Source organism: Rhinoderma darwinii, chromosome 3 (assembly GCF_050947455.1).
Source record: "Rhinoderma darwinii isolate aRhiDar2 chromosome 3, aRhiDar2.hap1, whole genome shotgun sequence".
Taxonomy (NCBI): Eukaryota; Metazoa; Chordata; class Amphibia; order Anura; family Rhinodermatidae; genus Rhinoderma; species Rhinoderma darwinii.
In genome coordinates, this window is record NC_134689.1 from 24,529,273 (window position 1) to 24,545,173 (window position 15,901).

General features: G+C 42.4%; 1 protein-coding gene across 1 annotated transcript in view; it reads right to left on the reverse strand.

The window, feature by feature from the left end:
• Positions 1-840: 840 nt before the first annotated feature.
• Positions 841-15,901, reverse strand: part of LOC142748839 (proton-coupled amino acid transporter 1-like) — a 45,199-nt gene continuing 30,138 nt past the window's right edge. The window contains exons 10-11 of the mRNA XM_075856140.1: positions 15,382-15,551; positions 841-6,999 (exon numbers count right to left, since the gene is read on the reverse strand). Of these exons, the coding sequence (XP_075712255.1) occupies positions 6,725-6,999; positions 15,382-15,551 (445 nt within the window). The 3' untranslated portion in view covers positions 841-6,724. The remainder of the gene's footprint in view (positions 7,000-15,381; positions 15,552-15,901) is intronic.

A 15,901-nucleotide genomic window follows, 5' to 3' on the forward strand; every position in this document is an offset into this window, starting at 1 on the left:
AAGGGTCGTCTAGTTTAAAAAGTAATACCATATTGGCGAATCCTGATTAATGGGGTTTTCTCATAAAGATGATAGCCGAACGCCATCTCTGGCAGCCCCATAGAAAGTAAATAAAGCGGTGACCAATATGCACACAGTCTCGCTACATTCACACAGCGCACTCCAGGATCTCCGTTCTCGGGATCGGTGTTGACCACCGATCAGATATTTAAAACCTATCCAGAGGATAGGTGATAAATGCTCTTTATGAGAAAACCCCTTTAATAAAAAGGGTATTTCGATACCAAGAGTGTCTTGCTCTGGAGGACCTGGCACATCTGTGCATTACATGGACAGCCTATTGATTTCAATGGGAACTGTGTAATGATTAATTTCCCCTGTGGTGGCGCTGCAGGCAAATGGAACGCTTGCCGCCGAGCTCCTCTACAGATTCCAGTTGATTGCTGGGGGTCAAGCAGTGGTAAATCATGTGATCCGCTTACCAGGGGTCCCTTTTAACAAAAAGCGGACAGCCGCTTTAAATTTCCTGTCTCTCAATAAATGTAATTGAGAAAGAATTCGTAATCTGAACACATGAAATAAAGCAATAAAAGTAAAAGTAATATATATTTGTGTCTACCTACACTTTCGACCAGTCATCCTATTCACATATTACATTTAACTTTTCATTACTTAAACGCGTCCTTCATTTGGTGAGGAATTGCGGTGATCCTGAAATAATACAATATACACTTAATCTTGAAATCCAATTTTCAAGGTGACATTGATAAAGGTCTTTGATCAATATTCTCGGTCTCTAAAATACACGGTGATGGAAAAAGCAAAAGGCGGAGAGCAAAATGAGAATCCGATCATTTATTAAGCAAAACATCAACACAGAGAAATCCTAATTGCAAATCCTATATGAGAACAGAGCGCAGATCTGACCCTAGAAACATCTAAAAGTATAATACAAAACATATATACATGTCAAACAATCAGCTTGAAAAGTGCTCTGAGGAGCCGACCATTTAAAGAGGACCTGTCCGCTCTCCTGACATGCATGTTTTAGTAATTACATTTATACCGCTGTTCTGTTATTCCTCCTGGAAATGTATAAATTATTTATGGGAGTTACAATTCCTTTTATCTACAGGGTGTGTCCATGCACAGTGACACTAGCAGCCCTGAATGACCAATGTCAGTATACAGATATATCCTAATTACAAGGTGAATGATAAAAACCCAGTTTTCAATTTATTCATATATTTCCAGGAGGAACAACTAAGGAACGGTAAAATGCAGAGTTCTTAAAAAAAAAAAAAAAAAGTTGCAGAAATGTAACTTGAATACAAGTATTTACTAAAACCGACATGACAGGAGAGAGAGGAGGTCATCTTTAAGTCAAAACCATGTATTTTTTACCATCAGGTATTTGCGAATAATAGAATGTAAACCCTGCAGATGTAAAACACTGAGGATAATACAGAATTGGCTTGTAAACCTGGAGAGCAACCACATTCTTCGTTTAGTTCTGAGAAATCTATGAAATGTCATATTAGAGATTGCACAGAGGAAGGGTGTAAATGGTCTATCCTGTCCACCAATTTCCAAAGCCCCCTGATCCCGGTGAGTTAACCTGTTAGTAGCTGAACTACATGTATAATCCCATTAACCGCTGTATGAAGATACCAATACACATTCAAATGGAAACCCCGAGATAGAATATTACCCCATTAGGTAAAACCAAGAGTGTACCAATATAGTAGAGCTGAATTTGTCTTGGAATTCTTTCGGAATACATTGCTTGAGCATCAGGTCTAAAACTACCCGATAAAATACAGTAATGATGAGCTGTGCCAACCTCAACTGTGATATCTCCACATCAACTGGCAGTGGCCTACATAGAAGTGGGCACATGGCACCATAATGTGAGACCCATTTTGATATTTGAGTTTTCCCATCCAGGACAATCCTTGGGACAAGTTTTCACCTTCTTGTTTGCGAACAAAGCGGTTTCTCTTGAAAGGGGAATCCTGCAGAAGTACCGGTATACCGGATGGGACCAAGCTGGGTTGGGCCGTCTCTTGCCAAGGGCCCAAAGGCAGCCATATGGTCTATATGCCCCTGTCAGTTGATTTTAACAAGTGCCCTATTGCAATGCAAGGACAATGAACACGGACGTTTAAGTTCCTCAAAGCTAACAGCACACCCTGAGCGGCCTTCAAGAGACGACCCTACAATGAGCGAGTCTTAGGAGGACCCACAATGGGAGTAGGAGTTGTCCTAACTTACAAATGCCAACACAGCCGTATTACGTCTACGTGCAAGAGCGGTATATTTAGTGCCAAGGACAGGATACCATACAAAAGCTTTAGGGTCAAGGACAAGGTCCAGTCCTGTCCTTGAACCTAAATATAGTCTATCTCTAAGCATTACCAGCACTGAAACCTATGAAGAACACAATGATGCCACATGAGGGTTCAAAACGAGAAGACTGTTTCACAGTGAAATGAAACGGGTCATACACGAGATGGGACACACCGCAAGGGTGCAGGAATATCCCTCAAGCCCTAAACCAATCCTGTAGTTGACGTATTATAGGTTGTTAGGTGGTTAGTAGTAATTACACACCAGGTATCCCTTTAAAGTGGTCCTGTCGCCTCTCCGGACAGGTCTGTTTCAATAAATACTTAAATTCTCGATGAAGCAATTCTGGAGCATCTTTTCCGAGACCTCTGCAATGTATTATTCCTCTGCTGTTCCTCTCGGAAATTTATGAATAAATAGACAACAGTGCGTTACCAGTCAAAAGGGTCCCACTACACATTCTCACTCTGTCACAATGATTGGAGAGTGTCAGTCTGTAGGGACACCCCCCCCCCCACTGGTAACACGCAGTTGTCAATTTATTCATACATTTCCAGGAGGAATAGCAGAGGAACAGCACAATGCAAAAAAAGATGCTCCAGAATTGTTATATTACGGGGGAATACTAGTATTCACTGAAACAGACATGTCAGGAAATCGGACCTGTCCTCTTTAAGGATATGCTGGTGAGAAGTATACATACATGTCAGCTGCCGGTTCCATTTACACGCATGTTCAGAAAGCAGACGTGTGCAGCCAAGCTCAGCAGTCAGTAGGTTAGAGAATGCAGATTATAGGAGCCTTGTGCAACTTATCTACACAACCACTGTTCACTTTTATTTTATACATGTAAAACACTTCAAGTTTAAGAGATAGTAAACATGACACTGTAGAAATCTATAACCGATGAGGAAAGCAAACGAGTCCCCTACAGTACGAGCACGGGTCTCCGGCTTCTGTACCTAAAGGGCATTCAAATAGGTTTTAAAGAAAAAGGGACATCTGTAGGGCTTTTTGGCTTGCACACATGCAGTACATGAGTAATTCTGCCTTAATTTATAACATATCCATAGGGCCATGTTTGATGGGTGGAGGTCTGATTACTGGGACCCCCTTTTTTTTTTTAAGGCAGGTCTTAAAATGAAAGCAGTGTTCAGATTGGTTGCTACAGGCAACACCTCCAATTCTTTCAAATGTGAGAGTGACAACATCTGATCTCCACAAGAGAATGGAGATCTAATGTGGTCACCGGCTTCAGATCTAAGCATTCATTTAGTTCTGTAGCACCAACATATTCTGCAGCGCTGTACAGAGATTGTCATTACTGGGACTCACACTCACAATTCTCTATCTGTATGTTTTTAGAGCGTGGGAGGAAACGGGGAGTACCCAGGGAAAGCCACGCAGCCACGGGAGAACATACAAACTCCATGCAGATGCTGCTGACGTGGAGCCGGAGGGGACATATCACTGCATCAAAAGTTTTTACTTAGAAAAATTCCATTTGCCCAGCATTCAAAAAGGTCCTTTAGCTTTAATTCTATCCACAATACCTACAATATTTAGGTTTCAGTAGAATTCTTCTTGCAGGTGTACATCCGACCACTTCATGGATTAAAGGGTGAGAAACTTTTAACATGTCATATTGGCATGTCAGACGTTTTGGTCACCGAGACCCCCACCGTTCGCTAAAACGAAGCGGCAGAAGCGCTCAGGTGAGCGTTGTGCCGCCTGGTTTCTGATCGGCTTTTCTCAGAGAGGAGTACGGGCTCAATAGAATGTCTAGGAGTCCGTACACCGCTCGCTCAGCATTCCGAGAAAAACGGATCAGAGACTAAGCAGCAGAGCGCTCACCTGAGTGCTTCTGCTGCTTCATTTTAGCGATCGGTGGGGGTCTCCGTGCTCGGACCCCACTGATCAAACCTTCTGACATGTCACTATGACACGTCAAACGCTTAGTTACCATTTAATGTCTTACACCACAGCTTTTGAGACAATCAAAATGTCATTTACATTCCAGAGAACGCTTTGCAAATCCTGCAGACACTTCAGGGGTTGTAGATGGGGATGAGTGAAGACGACCTGTGTCATAATGAAAAAGTATATAAAAATATAGTATCAGAGGTACAGTATAGACACAACGATGGTCCCAATACCGTGCTTCTGATCTTATATTTACCCTATATATTTTTTGGGCGGATTATGTAAGAAACACACAATTGTGGTATGGTCCATCGCATGCCAGATTATGAAAGTATTCTCCCTCAGGCTCTGTCGATATAGCGCTAGAGCCATACATTCAGCGTATGCACCAGAAACCCCCAGGATATATGCCAAATGTATCCATGGTCCCCATTTACCCAGCGGGTTGTTTTTTTTTGTTTTTTTTTCAAAGGGTGAATTTGGCGCCATATTGGTGCCTACGGCTTCATAATTTAGAACTGTAAGGTCTGAGATCATTCAGGCCCCGTGCACATGGGTTTGACAAATTTTCAAAGCCAAATTAGTTGCATATAACAACCCATCCAAACTCAGCTTTTATCTGTTAAACTGCCCTGAAAAAATAAAAGCTGCACTATGATTGGTTGCTATAGGCAGCAAGGCAATTTTGGTGTAAAAAAAAAAAAAAGTATATATATATATATATATTTATATTCCCAACAAAGATATTTACTGAAGTTTTGGCACGTCATATCCGCCTGGAATAACACTACAATAATACTGACGGTTCATCAGTGATTTCAGGGGGTATAGGAGACAAGGAAAACATGGTTGTTTTCTTCCAGAAACAGTGCCACTCTAGTCCTCCGGCTGTGTGTGGTATTGCAGCTCAGCCCCATTCCAGTAAAAGGGGCTAAACTGAATTTCTATAAGAACACTGTGCAAAAGAGTGGTGCTGTTTTTGGAAAAAGTAAGCCTTTTTTGTTTTTTTTTCATTCGGCTTTAAGAGGGTGCCCTAGCTATGCCTTACAAGAATACAGTCATACTGAATGACTGGGTCACACAAGCCTTGTGAAAGGACTTTGGTGGGTACATCATAATAAATATATATATATATCTCTGGCACTAGGAAATCAGGTTTATGATTGGCAAGTATGATAAACAAAAAAACAAAAACAAAAACAAAAACAAAAAACCCATGAAGCTCCCACCAATAGAAAGGCTTCTGTGAAATCACTCCTAATAAGAGGTCTAATAGGATACAGATACTTCAGCCATCTCCGTAGTATCCTGATTCTTCCTCTATCATGGGCTCCCTGAAAGCTCCTGGGGTACACACTACTTGGTCAACATTAGTCTAACGGAGGCCAAAAAGGTTAAAATAGCGTAGTAGACTACATTATCCCCCACAACAGGTTGCTGTAAAAAGAAAACAAAAATTACCCAAAGAAGCGTATAGTAAGGGTGATGGATACCACTGTATGGCAAACATTACAGGCATCAGTCTAATGCATTAGTCATGATCAATAGCCTATGGGTGAAGGATGCCACGGTTAGGTTACATTCACACCAGAGTGCCCGTATTGAGTGCACAAAAAACGGAGCGTATTTCCTGAATTTAATGTGCGTGCGGCGTCAGTGTGCTTTGAAGGCGGCGTCAGTGTGATTTGAAGGCGGCGTCAGTGTGATTTGAAGGCGGCGTCAGTGTGATTTGAAGGCGGCGTCAGTGTGATTTGAAGGCGGCGTCAGTGTGATTTGAAGGTGGCATCCGTATTTCACATCCGTGCTTTTGTTTATTTTTTTTAAATCTTTGCATTTCTTAGCAACTGATGCGTGAAACACGGACAGCACATTCATGTCGTCTGTATTTGTCACCCACCCATAGACTTCAATGGGTGACCACGTCCATAAAAACGCACCAATATAGGACATGCAGTGAGTTTAACGCAATGGATACTCGCTGCGTGAAAACTCACGCATGTCTGAATAGCCCCGTTGAAATGCACGGGTCCGCGCACTGTTATTTCAAAAGACACGGACGAGGAATACGCACGTCTGAATGAGCCCTTAGGCATCCATCACAGTCTCTGCACTAAAAGGCGCTATCCCAACTGGATGACCCCTGTCCATATACCCTATTAGAGTATATGAGGATCATTTGAGGACAGTGGGATTTAAAGACGATACCCTCCATTTTTTGAAGAATAGAATTGGCAGTCTTTGGAACGTTTGAGGTTAAAGCAATAGAAGCAAAGTACACCTATCATTGGGAAATAAGACGATGCTCATACTATTTTTACATGGCTGAAATTTTTTGACCACAAAAGTAGCACATTTGGCAGCTATCAGGTAATAAATACATTCATTAACATTGATGGAACATTCTAGTAGAGGATTCTTCGCCTCTAGGTACCGAGAAGTGGAGCTCAGAGATTCATTGCACTGCGTACAGAGTGGCATTTACGTGACCTGGATTGGAATTTGGCACAATAAGTTCCCATAGAGTCACATATGTCCCCAACACAAAGCCCAGGAAGCCCACCACACTGATGATAACGTCCTTGGCTATGACCCAACGGCTAAGACCTTCGGAGTAGTAAGTGGTTATTTCCAGGAGCGGTGGAATGATGAGAGCCAGGGCACTGCTGCTGACCGATCCCACCAGCGAGATGACCATGTCCAGGCGGGGAATGAGGATTGCCAAGACACCTGGTGATGAAGAAACAAAAGTCAAAAAGTTTAAACCACGTGAGTAACATTACTGATACTACTAGGATTGTGCTTGACCACCGCCTTCACTGTCACAAGCAACCGGACATGGCCAGTATAACCAGGCCTCATACACTATTTTCTACTAACCAAAGGTGGACTACGGTTAGTCATTTGAGGAGATCATAAGGACACACATTTATATGAGGTTTTTTGCAGGCGGAAAAATCTGCCTTAAAATTCCTTCAGAAATCAATGGGAGGCGTTTTCGGCACGGTTTCCGACAGTGTTTCCACATCAAAAACCGTGCAAAAAAAAACTCAGTGTGAACTAGGCCTAAGGTGAACTTAAAAAAACCACAATATATTCCCTCTCTGTTTCCCACCCATCTCTTTACGCCCATACCCATTAATGACGCGTCGTGACATGTGACTGCTGCGTGACATGTCATGCTATACCTGGAGGTGCACTTCAAAGGGAGCAAATTCAGTCTCGGCGCCTGGGGCAGGATCATCTGTACACAAATGCAATGAAGCTTCAACACACGCGGCTGCTCTGGAGGAAAGATCGCGTGGGCTGAAATCATGAGCATCTGACAAGCAGTCTCAGCGGCAAAAACAAGTGATTGAAATGAACCCCGCTAGTCAGGTTACACGCAGAAGATGAGCGTGTCTTATATATTCAAATCAATAACCTATTAAATCTTATTCTGATTGAGAATTATAAAAGTAAAAAAAAAATGGACCGTCAAAAGTTTGGTTAAAAATGAATGGTAAATTCTCAGAAAACCGTAAAAAACAAAAAAAGTAAATGCATCATGAAGAACAGGGAAAAAAAAAAGGTAACAAGGTCCGTGGCCTCTTATAATCTAAAAGTTCCACTGGGAGTCAGAAAGTAATCTAGTAAAGTGGATTCCCAGGTAGCGCACGTGGATGGGAAAATCCTGTCAGTACCTAATGGATAAAGGCCACTGCGGTCACCGCCTGGACAAGTCATAGGAGACGGTTCAATATGAGAAGAAGACGCCTTATAATCTACGCTTACTGCAATCAGTTAATGCAGAAGGAAAGGAGACTGCCCTAAACCGCCGCAGAGCCGTGTGTGGGGTGTCAGCAGGTCTTCTCTACCCATTATAGAGATGGTTTCAGATAGTGACTGGAATCTTGAGTGATTACAAGTGTGTCATCTTCTACCCAACAATTATCTAATGTGTATCGTCAGCTATACATTTTCTACATCCCCTTCTAAACATGCACAGCATGACCTTTTAACAAACCGATTCTTTTATCCCTGTCGAGGTTGAGTTGGGACGCCGCCATACCCATTAGATGGTCGGCCATTCAAATTACATTTTTAAAACCATGTGCCAGGGAGGCTTTATCTGGGATATTACCACCAAACGTCAGTATTAGGCCTCATGCACACGACAGTAAAAACTCCCGTTATTACGGGTCGTAATTACGACCCGAAATAACGGGCCCATAGACTTCTATTGGCCATGGGTACCTTCCCGGTTTCTAATGGGAAGGTGCCCCTGCCGTTGAAAAAGATAGAACATGTTCTATTTTTTTATTTTACGGGCCGTGCTACTATACTTTATAATGGGAGCACGGCCCGGAAAAACGACCGGCTGCCCGTGGCCGGCCATGCCCATAATTACGAGTCGTAATTACGGGCACAGTTGTGTGCATGGGGCCTTAAAGAGCACCTCTGGAAGGTGGATGGACCTATAAGGTAGGCGGATGGACCTATAAAAGGTAGGCTTCGTTCACATCTGCATCGGGGTTCTGTTCACGAGTTACGTCTGACCTTTCAGTCAGGGGAACCCATGAATGGAAACCAAACAAACAAACAGAAACCAAAGCTTTCCGTTTGCATTACCATTGATTTCAATGGTGATGGATCCGTTTGTCACCATTGTAAGGTTTCCGTTGTTTTGGCAGAATTAATACCGTAGTCTACTACGGGAACTGAAACCATATGCAACGGATCCGTTACCATCTAAATCAATGGTAATGCAAACGGAAAGCTTTTGTTTTCCTTTCATGGGTTCCCCTAATGGAAAGGTCAGACAGAACCCATGAACGGAGCCCTGATGCAGATGTGAACTAAACCGTACTGTTCGATAATTGGGTCCGGAGTGTTGGACCACTTTGTGATCCATTTATGACAGCTTTCTTGTATTCTAAGCAAGAATGGTCATACTTTTGATATGTCATAGAGACATATCAAAACTTTAGATTGATGTGGGTCCGGGTGCGGAGACCCCACACTGTTGCTGAAACGGAAGTGCAGAATCGCTCAGCTGAGTGATTGGCACCTTCGGCTGTGATAGGCAAAGCGTAATCTCCCTGTAACCTGTCATTTACAGGGAGATCTCGCGAGATTACACTTGTTCTGCTGTAAGTACCAAACAAACGTTAACAAAGTGCTGGTATTGTGAATAGACATCACGTCCTGGCTGGAAGGAATGTCTAGTCACGGTCTAAACACTTCAGTGACGTTAATATGTCAGTATAAGACAGCACATAGTGAACAACGCAGTGTCACTATGCGCTGTCTAAATGAATGGAGAGAAGTGCATGACGCTGATTGGTCAGCATCATACACTCCTCTGTACAACGCCCACTTGGTCTAAAGTAAAAACACACCCTAAGAAACGAATTAGCATAAATCTAAAATCGCTCCTAATGTCGTAAAAATAGATTGTTTTTCTAAATAAAAAGAATTACTGTCACCTACATTATAACCCCGATCTCCTTATGTAGGAGATTGTCACCACATTATAAGTGCCCTGAGTCTCTTTAAGGTCCTCTTACACGGCCAGTGCTGGGCCGTGTAAACGAGTGCGATCAACGAGACAGCTTGTTGATCGGCGCTTGTTTGTTCCTTTCACAAGGAGCTAGTATGGGCACTCGTTACACCGATCGCTCGTCCCCATACATTTCTATAATGTTTACACAGGGAGATGTGCTGCCGACAAAAATCATATTTTTAATTTTTATAAATGATACGATAAGCAGATGAACGATCGTTTTGCTCGTTCACCTTCTGATCACTGCCCTGTTTACACAGGGCAATTATCGGGAGCGAGCGTTCTATGAACAAGCGTTTGCCTGGTAATTAACCAGTGTAAAAGGGCCTTTAGGAGGAGAGTGGCACCACGTATGCTCACATGCCTATCAATTCAACTATGATCGTTCAGTGAGGAGGAAGAGGGGGCTCAGGACTCCTATTCTAGTGATCGGCAGAGCCGTCAGTGATCAGACATGTATCTACCATCCTGTGAATAGGTGATAAATGTCCATTGTTAAAAACCTCTTTAATCTTCTGCTTTCCAAAATATACAAAACCTAACTAATGGTAAAACCCTACCGGAGACAGACCTGTGAAGGCCCCACACACACACGAGAGATTGGATACAACCTGCTCAAACATATGATAAGAACTAGAATGCCTACAACCTAATCACCTCAGCATCTACCATCCCCACCAACCTTCTCATAGTCGTATCATCCTCTAATATAGGGTGGAACGAGTGTTGGGGTAGTGCCCAAAAAGTATGAATTCTTAAAGAAATCCCATTTCAGTATTGAATGTAAATTTTGTACAACTTAAAAATAGTAATTTTTATTTCACCTGATGCCACAAGGGCACAGGAGCAGAAAAAAAGAAAAATTAATAATTTTAACAGGTATACTTTACTTTCTCCAGGCAACGCGCCACTGGGTCCTTAGTACATATTTTTAGCCTCACTTCCTGTAAAACCATCAAAATGTGCGCTAAGAACCTCCCTATTGTAAGTAGATTTAGCAGTAATGCATATTTATTTATATTTAGTGGTTTAGGTGGCATTGGTGTTCGCAGTGTGCGGTCGCCATTTTTTTGTCTGCTGTATAAATTTGCAGTCACAGCCGTTCTTGCACCTGAATACATGTTTTGTTTTATTTTGTTGGAATGTAATGTTCAAACTTTTGTGTTGTTTACGTGACTCATATGTGGGGTTGGTGACTGCCTCCATTTTTTGATCTTGCACTCCTTCTGTTTTGCCCTGGGTGATTTTAATTTGTTTAATGCTGGTTCATACCATCCCCAGATAGATGTGCTTAGTCCTAGTTCTGGGTGTATGTGCAGAGTAGGTCCCCACCTTACAGAGGTCGCCCTGTCGTGGCAGATGGGCTCACACAATTTGAACAAAATCTGCACTAAGAACCTCCCTATTGTAAGTAGATTTAGAAGTAATGCATATTTATTTAGATTTAGCGGCTTAGGTGACAATGGTGTTCGCACTGTGCGGCCGCCATTGTCTTGTGTGCTAGAGAGATATAATATATATATATATATATATATAAAAATAAAATTATTATTTCACTGTAACAGGAAGAGGGAGAGAACGGCATAAATACAATAATGGAAGACTCGCTCTATGGAACGTGACAAGGCAAGCAGTAAGGAGACCAACTCGTGGTGCTAGCATCTGATTTACACATCAACCCCGCCAACCTCATAATGGGATTAAGTGAAATTCGGTCACAAAAAGGAGGTTAAATGTGGAGGTACAGAGGTCGTCTGCATTCCGGGAATTGCACTCTATAGACGATACAATAATTTATAGTGTATAGAATGGAAATGTCATCTATGAAATGTCCTTTAGTATTTTGCTACATCTAGAAAATAATTTCGTAGAGCGCATCAAGTTTTCAAATTAACAGGGAGCGTTATTTACTGGCGGCTACTGAAAAACAAAAAGCAGAACTATTTCACTGATTGTGTCAAAGATTTGCATGGGATTATCCAAACCTGGCTAAATCTAACATAAAACCAATCACCAGTAAAAATAAGCCCTTCTATAAATTCGATTCGATTATGAAATCTCACCCACACTGCTGCTTCTGTAATACGCTGCGGATTTTTCAGAATTATTTAGTTGCGGAAAATCTGCAGTGTTTACGCTATGCATGTTCGTACCCTTAAGGGGTAAAAGAGGTCTTCCTGATCAGCAACCTCCCCCCCCCCCCCCCAAAAAAAAAACAAGTATGGATTCTTAAAGTGTAGCTAAGCATTTGACAAACTTCTGATATGTCAGAGTGACATGTCAGAAGTTTGGATTGGTGGGGGTCCGAGCACGGCGACACCCACCAATTGCTAGAACGAAGCAGCTGAAGCGCTCATGTGATATACAAGACCTGCAGAGCTACAGGGAAAAGCAGCACGTTTTAGGTCATGTTAACCCACTGTGTATAAGCAGTAAACGGTACAATCTGACATATAAGCGACATGATGATTTATGGCTAATTTTAGGGACACCTCCCTAATAAAGGTTTGTATCAAACCCCTTCCCATTAGGTGTCGGTGCATACACTGTACGGACACAGGCTCATCATTCCGTTTGCGGCCACCTTACTAATACTGCTTTGTTTATCACGATTACATTGAAATCCCTTTAATCCAATATCTGGAAATCTAGAAAGTCTAATAATCCGGCACTTATTTCCAGTACAGAATGGCAATGGTAATGCAGAAGACTGAGCAGGGATAACCAAAGATAAAATTAGGCCATTTTGTGTTTGCAATTTATAATGGTTTTACTTTTAGTAGGTTCTAAAAAGCGATTTTTATAGGGTGAATCTATATGTAGCAGATTTTGCCACATTGTTCTGCAGATTTCATTCTATGCATCGCAAAGGGTATAATCTGTGGTGGAAATCTGCAACATTTCCGCAAATGAGAATAAACTAAATTTTAAAAACCACAGCATTCTTCAATTTCCAGGCAGATTTTTCCCGCCGTGTTTAACTCAGGAAGATTCAAGACAGGTGTCTCATTGGCAAAATCCAAGTAGAGAGCAAAGTAGAAACTTTATTCGTTCCAGAATAAAAAAAAATGGGACACAGGATAAGTGATAATTTTCTGATCGTTGGGGGCCCCCCTGCCAGTCAATCATTGGCCTTAGCGGTGATCCTGGCATGTACGGCACAAAACCACTGAGGCCAGTGATTGGTGTGTCCCTACGAAGTATGACACTCGGGAAACGCCCTATTGAGGCAAATTGTAACACGCAGTTGTCATTTCCAGGAGGAACAACAGAGGAACGGCACAATGCAGATCTAAGAAAAGATGTGCCAAAAGGTATATTTTATGGAAAATTACAAAAACTCATGCCAGGATTGCTGACAGATACTGAAAAGGGCTCTAGTCTCATGGTACAAAGGAATAACATGGGTCAAGACCCATATAGTGCAGTTTGATGGCAGCAGCAATTGAATTGGTCTCTAATTTGCTTATTCTCCTGCATTTCATACAAAGCACACAAGGCATAAAATATTCATAGGTTTCCCCCACTCCATTGAGAAGGGGTTGACCTGTCAAATAATATCATTCTCTCCTTCTGCACGGATTGCTTTAGTGGGTGCTCATAGGGCTGGCCTGAAATGATAAAAGCTCACAGGGCGAGGGTGGCGCTCATAGGTCTGGAAGGGCCTGATAAGAGTGAGGGCAGGCAAGTAGAATTGAGGCATGCCAGGATGTCATAATCATGCGGGAAAATTATGCATTACACCTCTATTCCAGGGGGTAAAGGCCAGGGGCGGACATACCATATGTGCAACTTGTCCAGTTGGATTGTTAGAGACATAATCTCGTGTTGAGGTATTTAAAGGGATTTTCCCATAAATGACATTTAGGACATATCCACTGGATAGGGCATTAATGTAGTAAGACAGATGCAGGTCCCACCTCTGGGACCGGCAAGCTATCTCTAGAACGGGGTCCTCTAAACCCTGTTTTAGCTTTTTGTGCTCACGCTGACTCCCAGCCACTTCCTGATTACAGGGTTGGGACATGGTCGGGAGTTACGGAAACAGCTTAACCTGCTGAACTACACTGTTTCCGTAACTTCCATAGTGGTTAATTGAAATTACGGAAGCAGTGCAGCATGCGAGCTACACTGTTTCCGTAACCAACATTCAGTTCTATGGGAGTTACGGAAACAGCAGAGCTCAGCGAGCTACGCTGTTTTCTCCTTCATGGTCGGAAACCAGCCAGAACACAAAAGAGGTAGAACGGAGCTTAGGGACCACGTTCTAGAGATAGGTGCGGGTCCAATAGGTGGGACCCGCATCTATCGGACATTTATGACATATCCTGTGGATATGTCATAAATGTCCCTCGTGGGAAAACCACTTTAAGAGGAAGGGGCCCATATACTGTTCTTGAACTTGAAACCTCTGCAGGTCTGTGTCTGCCCCTGAAAGGGCAAAGCACTGCCAGTCAGATGAAGAACCATATAGTAAATTTATGACTTGATTGCAGCTTTATAACATTTTGGAGGATTACAAATAATAGCTTAGATATAGTGCCACTTAGCGAGGCCATAATACAAAAACATTGCACGCCATTATTCTGATCTTTCCCTGCTGTATACTGAACATATTCAGGATGCTTGCTAAGCAATGCAGGCCAGTGTGCGGATGACACATCCTGCTCTCCGTGCGGTTGTGAAGATCTAGATGTGTCATTTACAACTTCAGTCGATTATGGCGCATATTGATGTATGCAGCCAATACTACCAGAAAGGAAGCAAGATGGCCGCCGCTTTCCGTAAGTATGCGATTTTTTTTTTGTACTACAAGGGGGCATCTGACAAGGAGTCTTTTTTTTAAGGGAACAGGTATAAGAAATACACTGTGCTATGCGAAGTGAAGGGCCTGAGGGGGCGGTGCATAGCAGGGAATTTTTTTGTGCGTATCATTACATCCCTGTGTCATGCCCCGCCCTCAGGCTCTGCACTAGGCATAACAGTGGATTAGTTTAGTTCAGAGTGTTCCTTTAAGGATCAGAGAATTCATAAGTTTATTTTGCATGATTTGTAAAAATGAGATTCCAAGTAAAGTGGTTTAGTTTTTCATTAAAGGGCTGTCTTTTCACAGACAATTCCTTCAATATGTGAGCAGCAGCTCCCTGTATCGTTTCTCGCTCTGGCAGACCAGGTCTTCAGATATACAACAAGAACGACCATACAATTGAATGGCTGCATGTAATGCTACATTTCGCCAGAAAGAAGCCAATGCAGTGGAATCAATCAGCTGCCGGTAACTTCCCACGGCAAACACCTATCGGCTATTTCAGGTGGTATTACATGTAGTTGAATGGCCGTCCATGTAAGCAAGAGCTGCTGCTTGATAGCTCACCGCTGGTTCGTAAATGGAGGTCTTGAGTGGGGGACCCTCCTTTATGACATCAAGCGAACCCCTTTAATTTTATCTTACCGTACCCGGAGCGGATAATATGTAGGACACAGTCTTGCAGTAATATCAACAGGTATTGGATAAAATTTCTTAAAAGTATAGGGAAAAAAGTTTTTTTATCAAAAGACAAACTTACATGTGATACAAACTAGAGCGGTTCTCACAGTAAGGTCGACCAAGAGCACCCAGCGTTCACCCACTCGAGAGGTGGCTGAAGGGACTATAATTTCTGCAGCCACGTAGAATTGTAATGCGAAGGAGATGAATATTCCAAAGGAGTACAGCAACTTGACAGACTGATACAACCTGTAGAAGAGAGAATGGAGATAATGACCATGGGGGATTGTCCTGCATTCAGAAACTTCTACAGGAAAAAAAGGCTTGTTCACATCATGGGCAGCATAGGTTCAGGTAAATCCTCATACAAAACGTTACACAAAGACACCACAGTACAGGCTTTTAGAGAGGCCTTCAAGAAGATGGAGGGGGAACCTTCTTAATGGAGACATCCAGGTAAGTAAAACATGGAAGCTGGGACGTATACTTGTCAGTCTTCACTTTAAAGTGAAGGTCCACCTTCGGAACCAATATTTTTCTTGTTCCAGTTGATGTAAAATTAAAAATGAAGCTCTTTTGCAAATAAAAAAAAAATATCT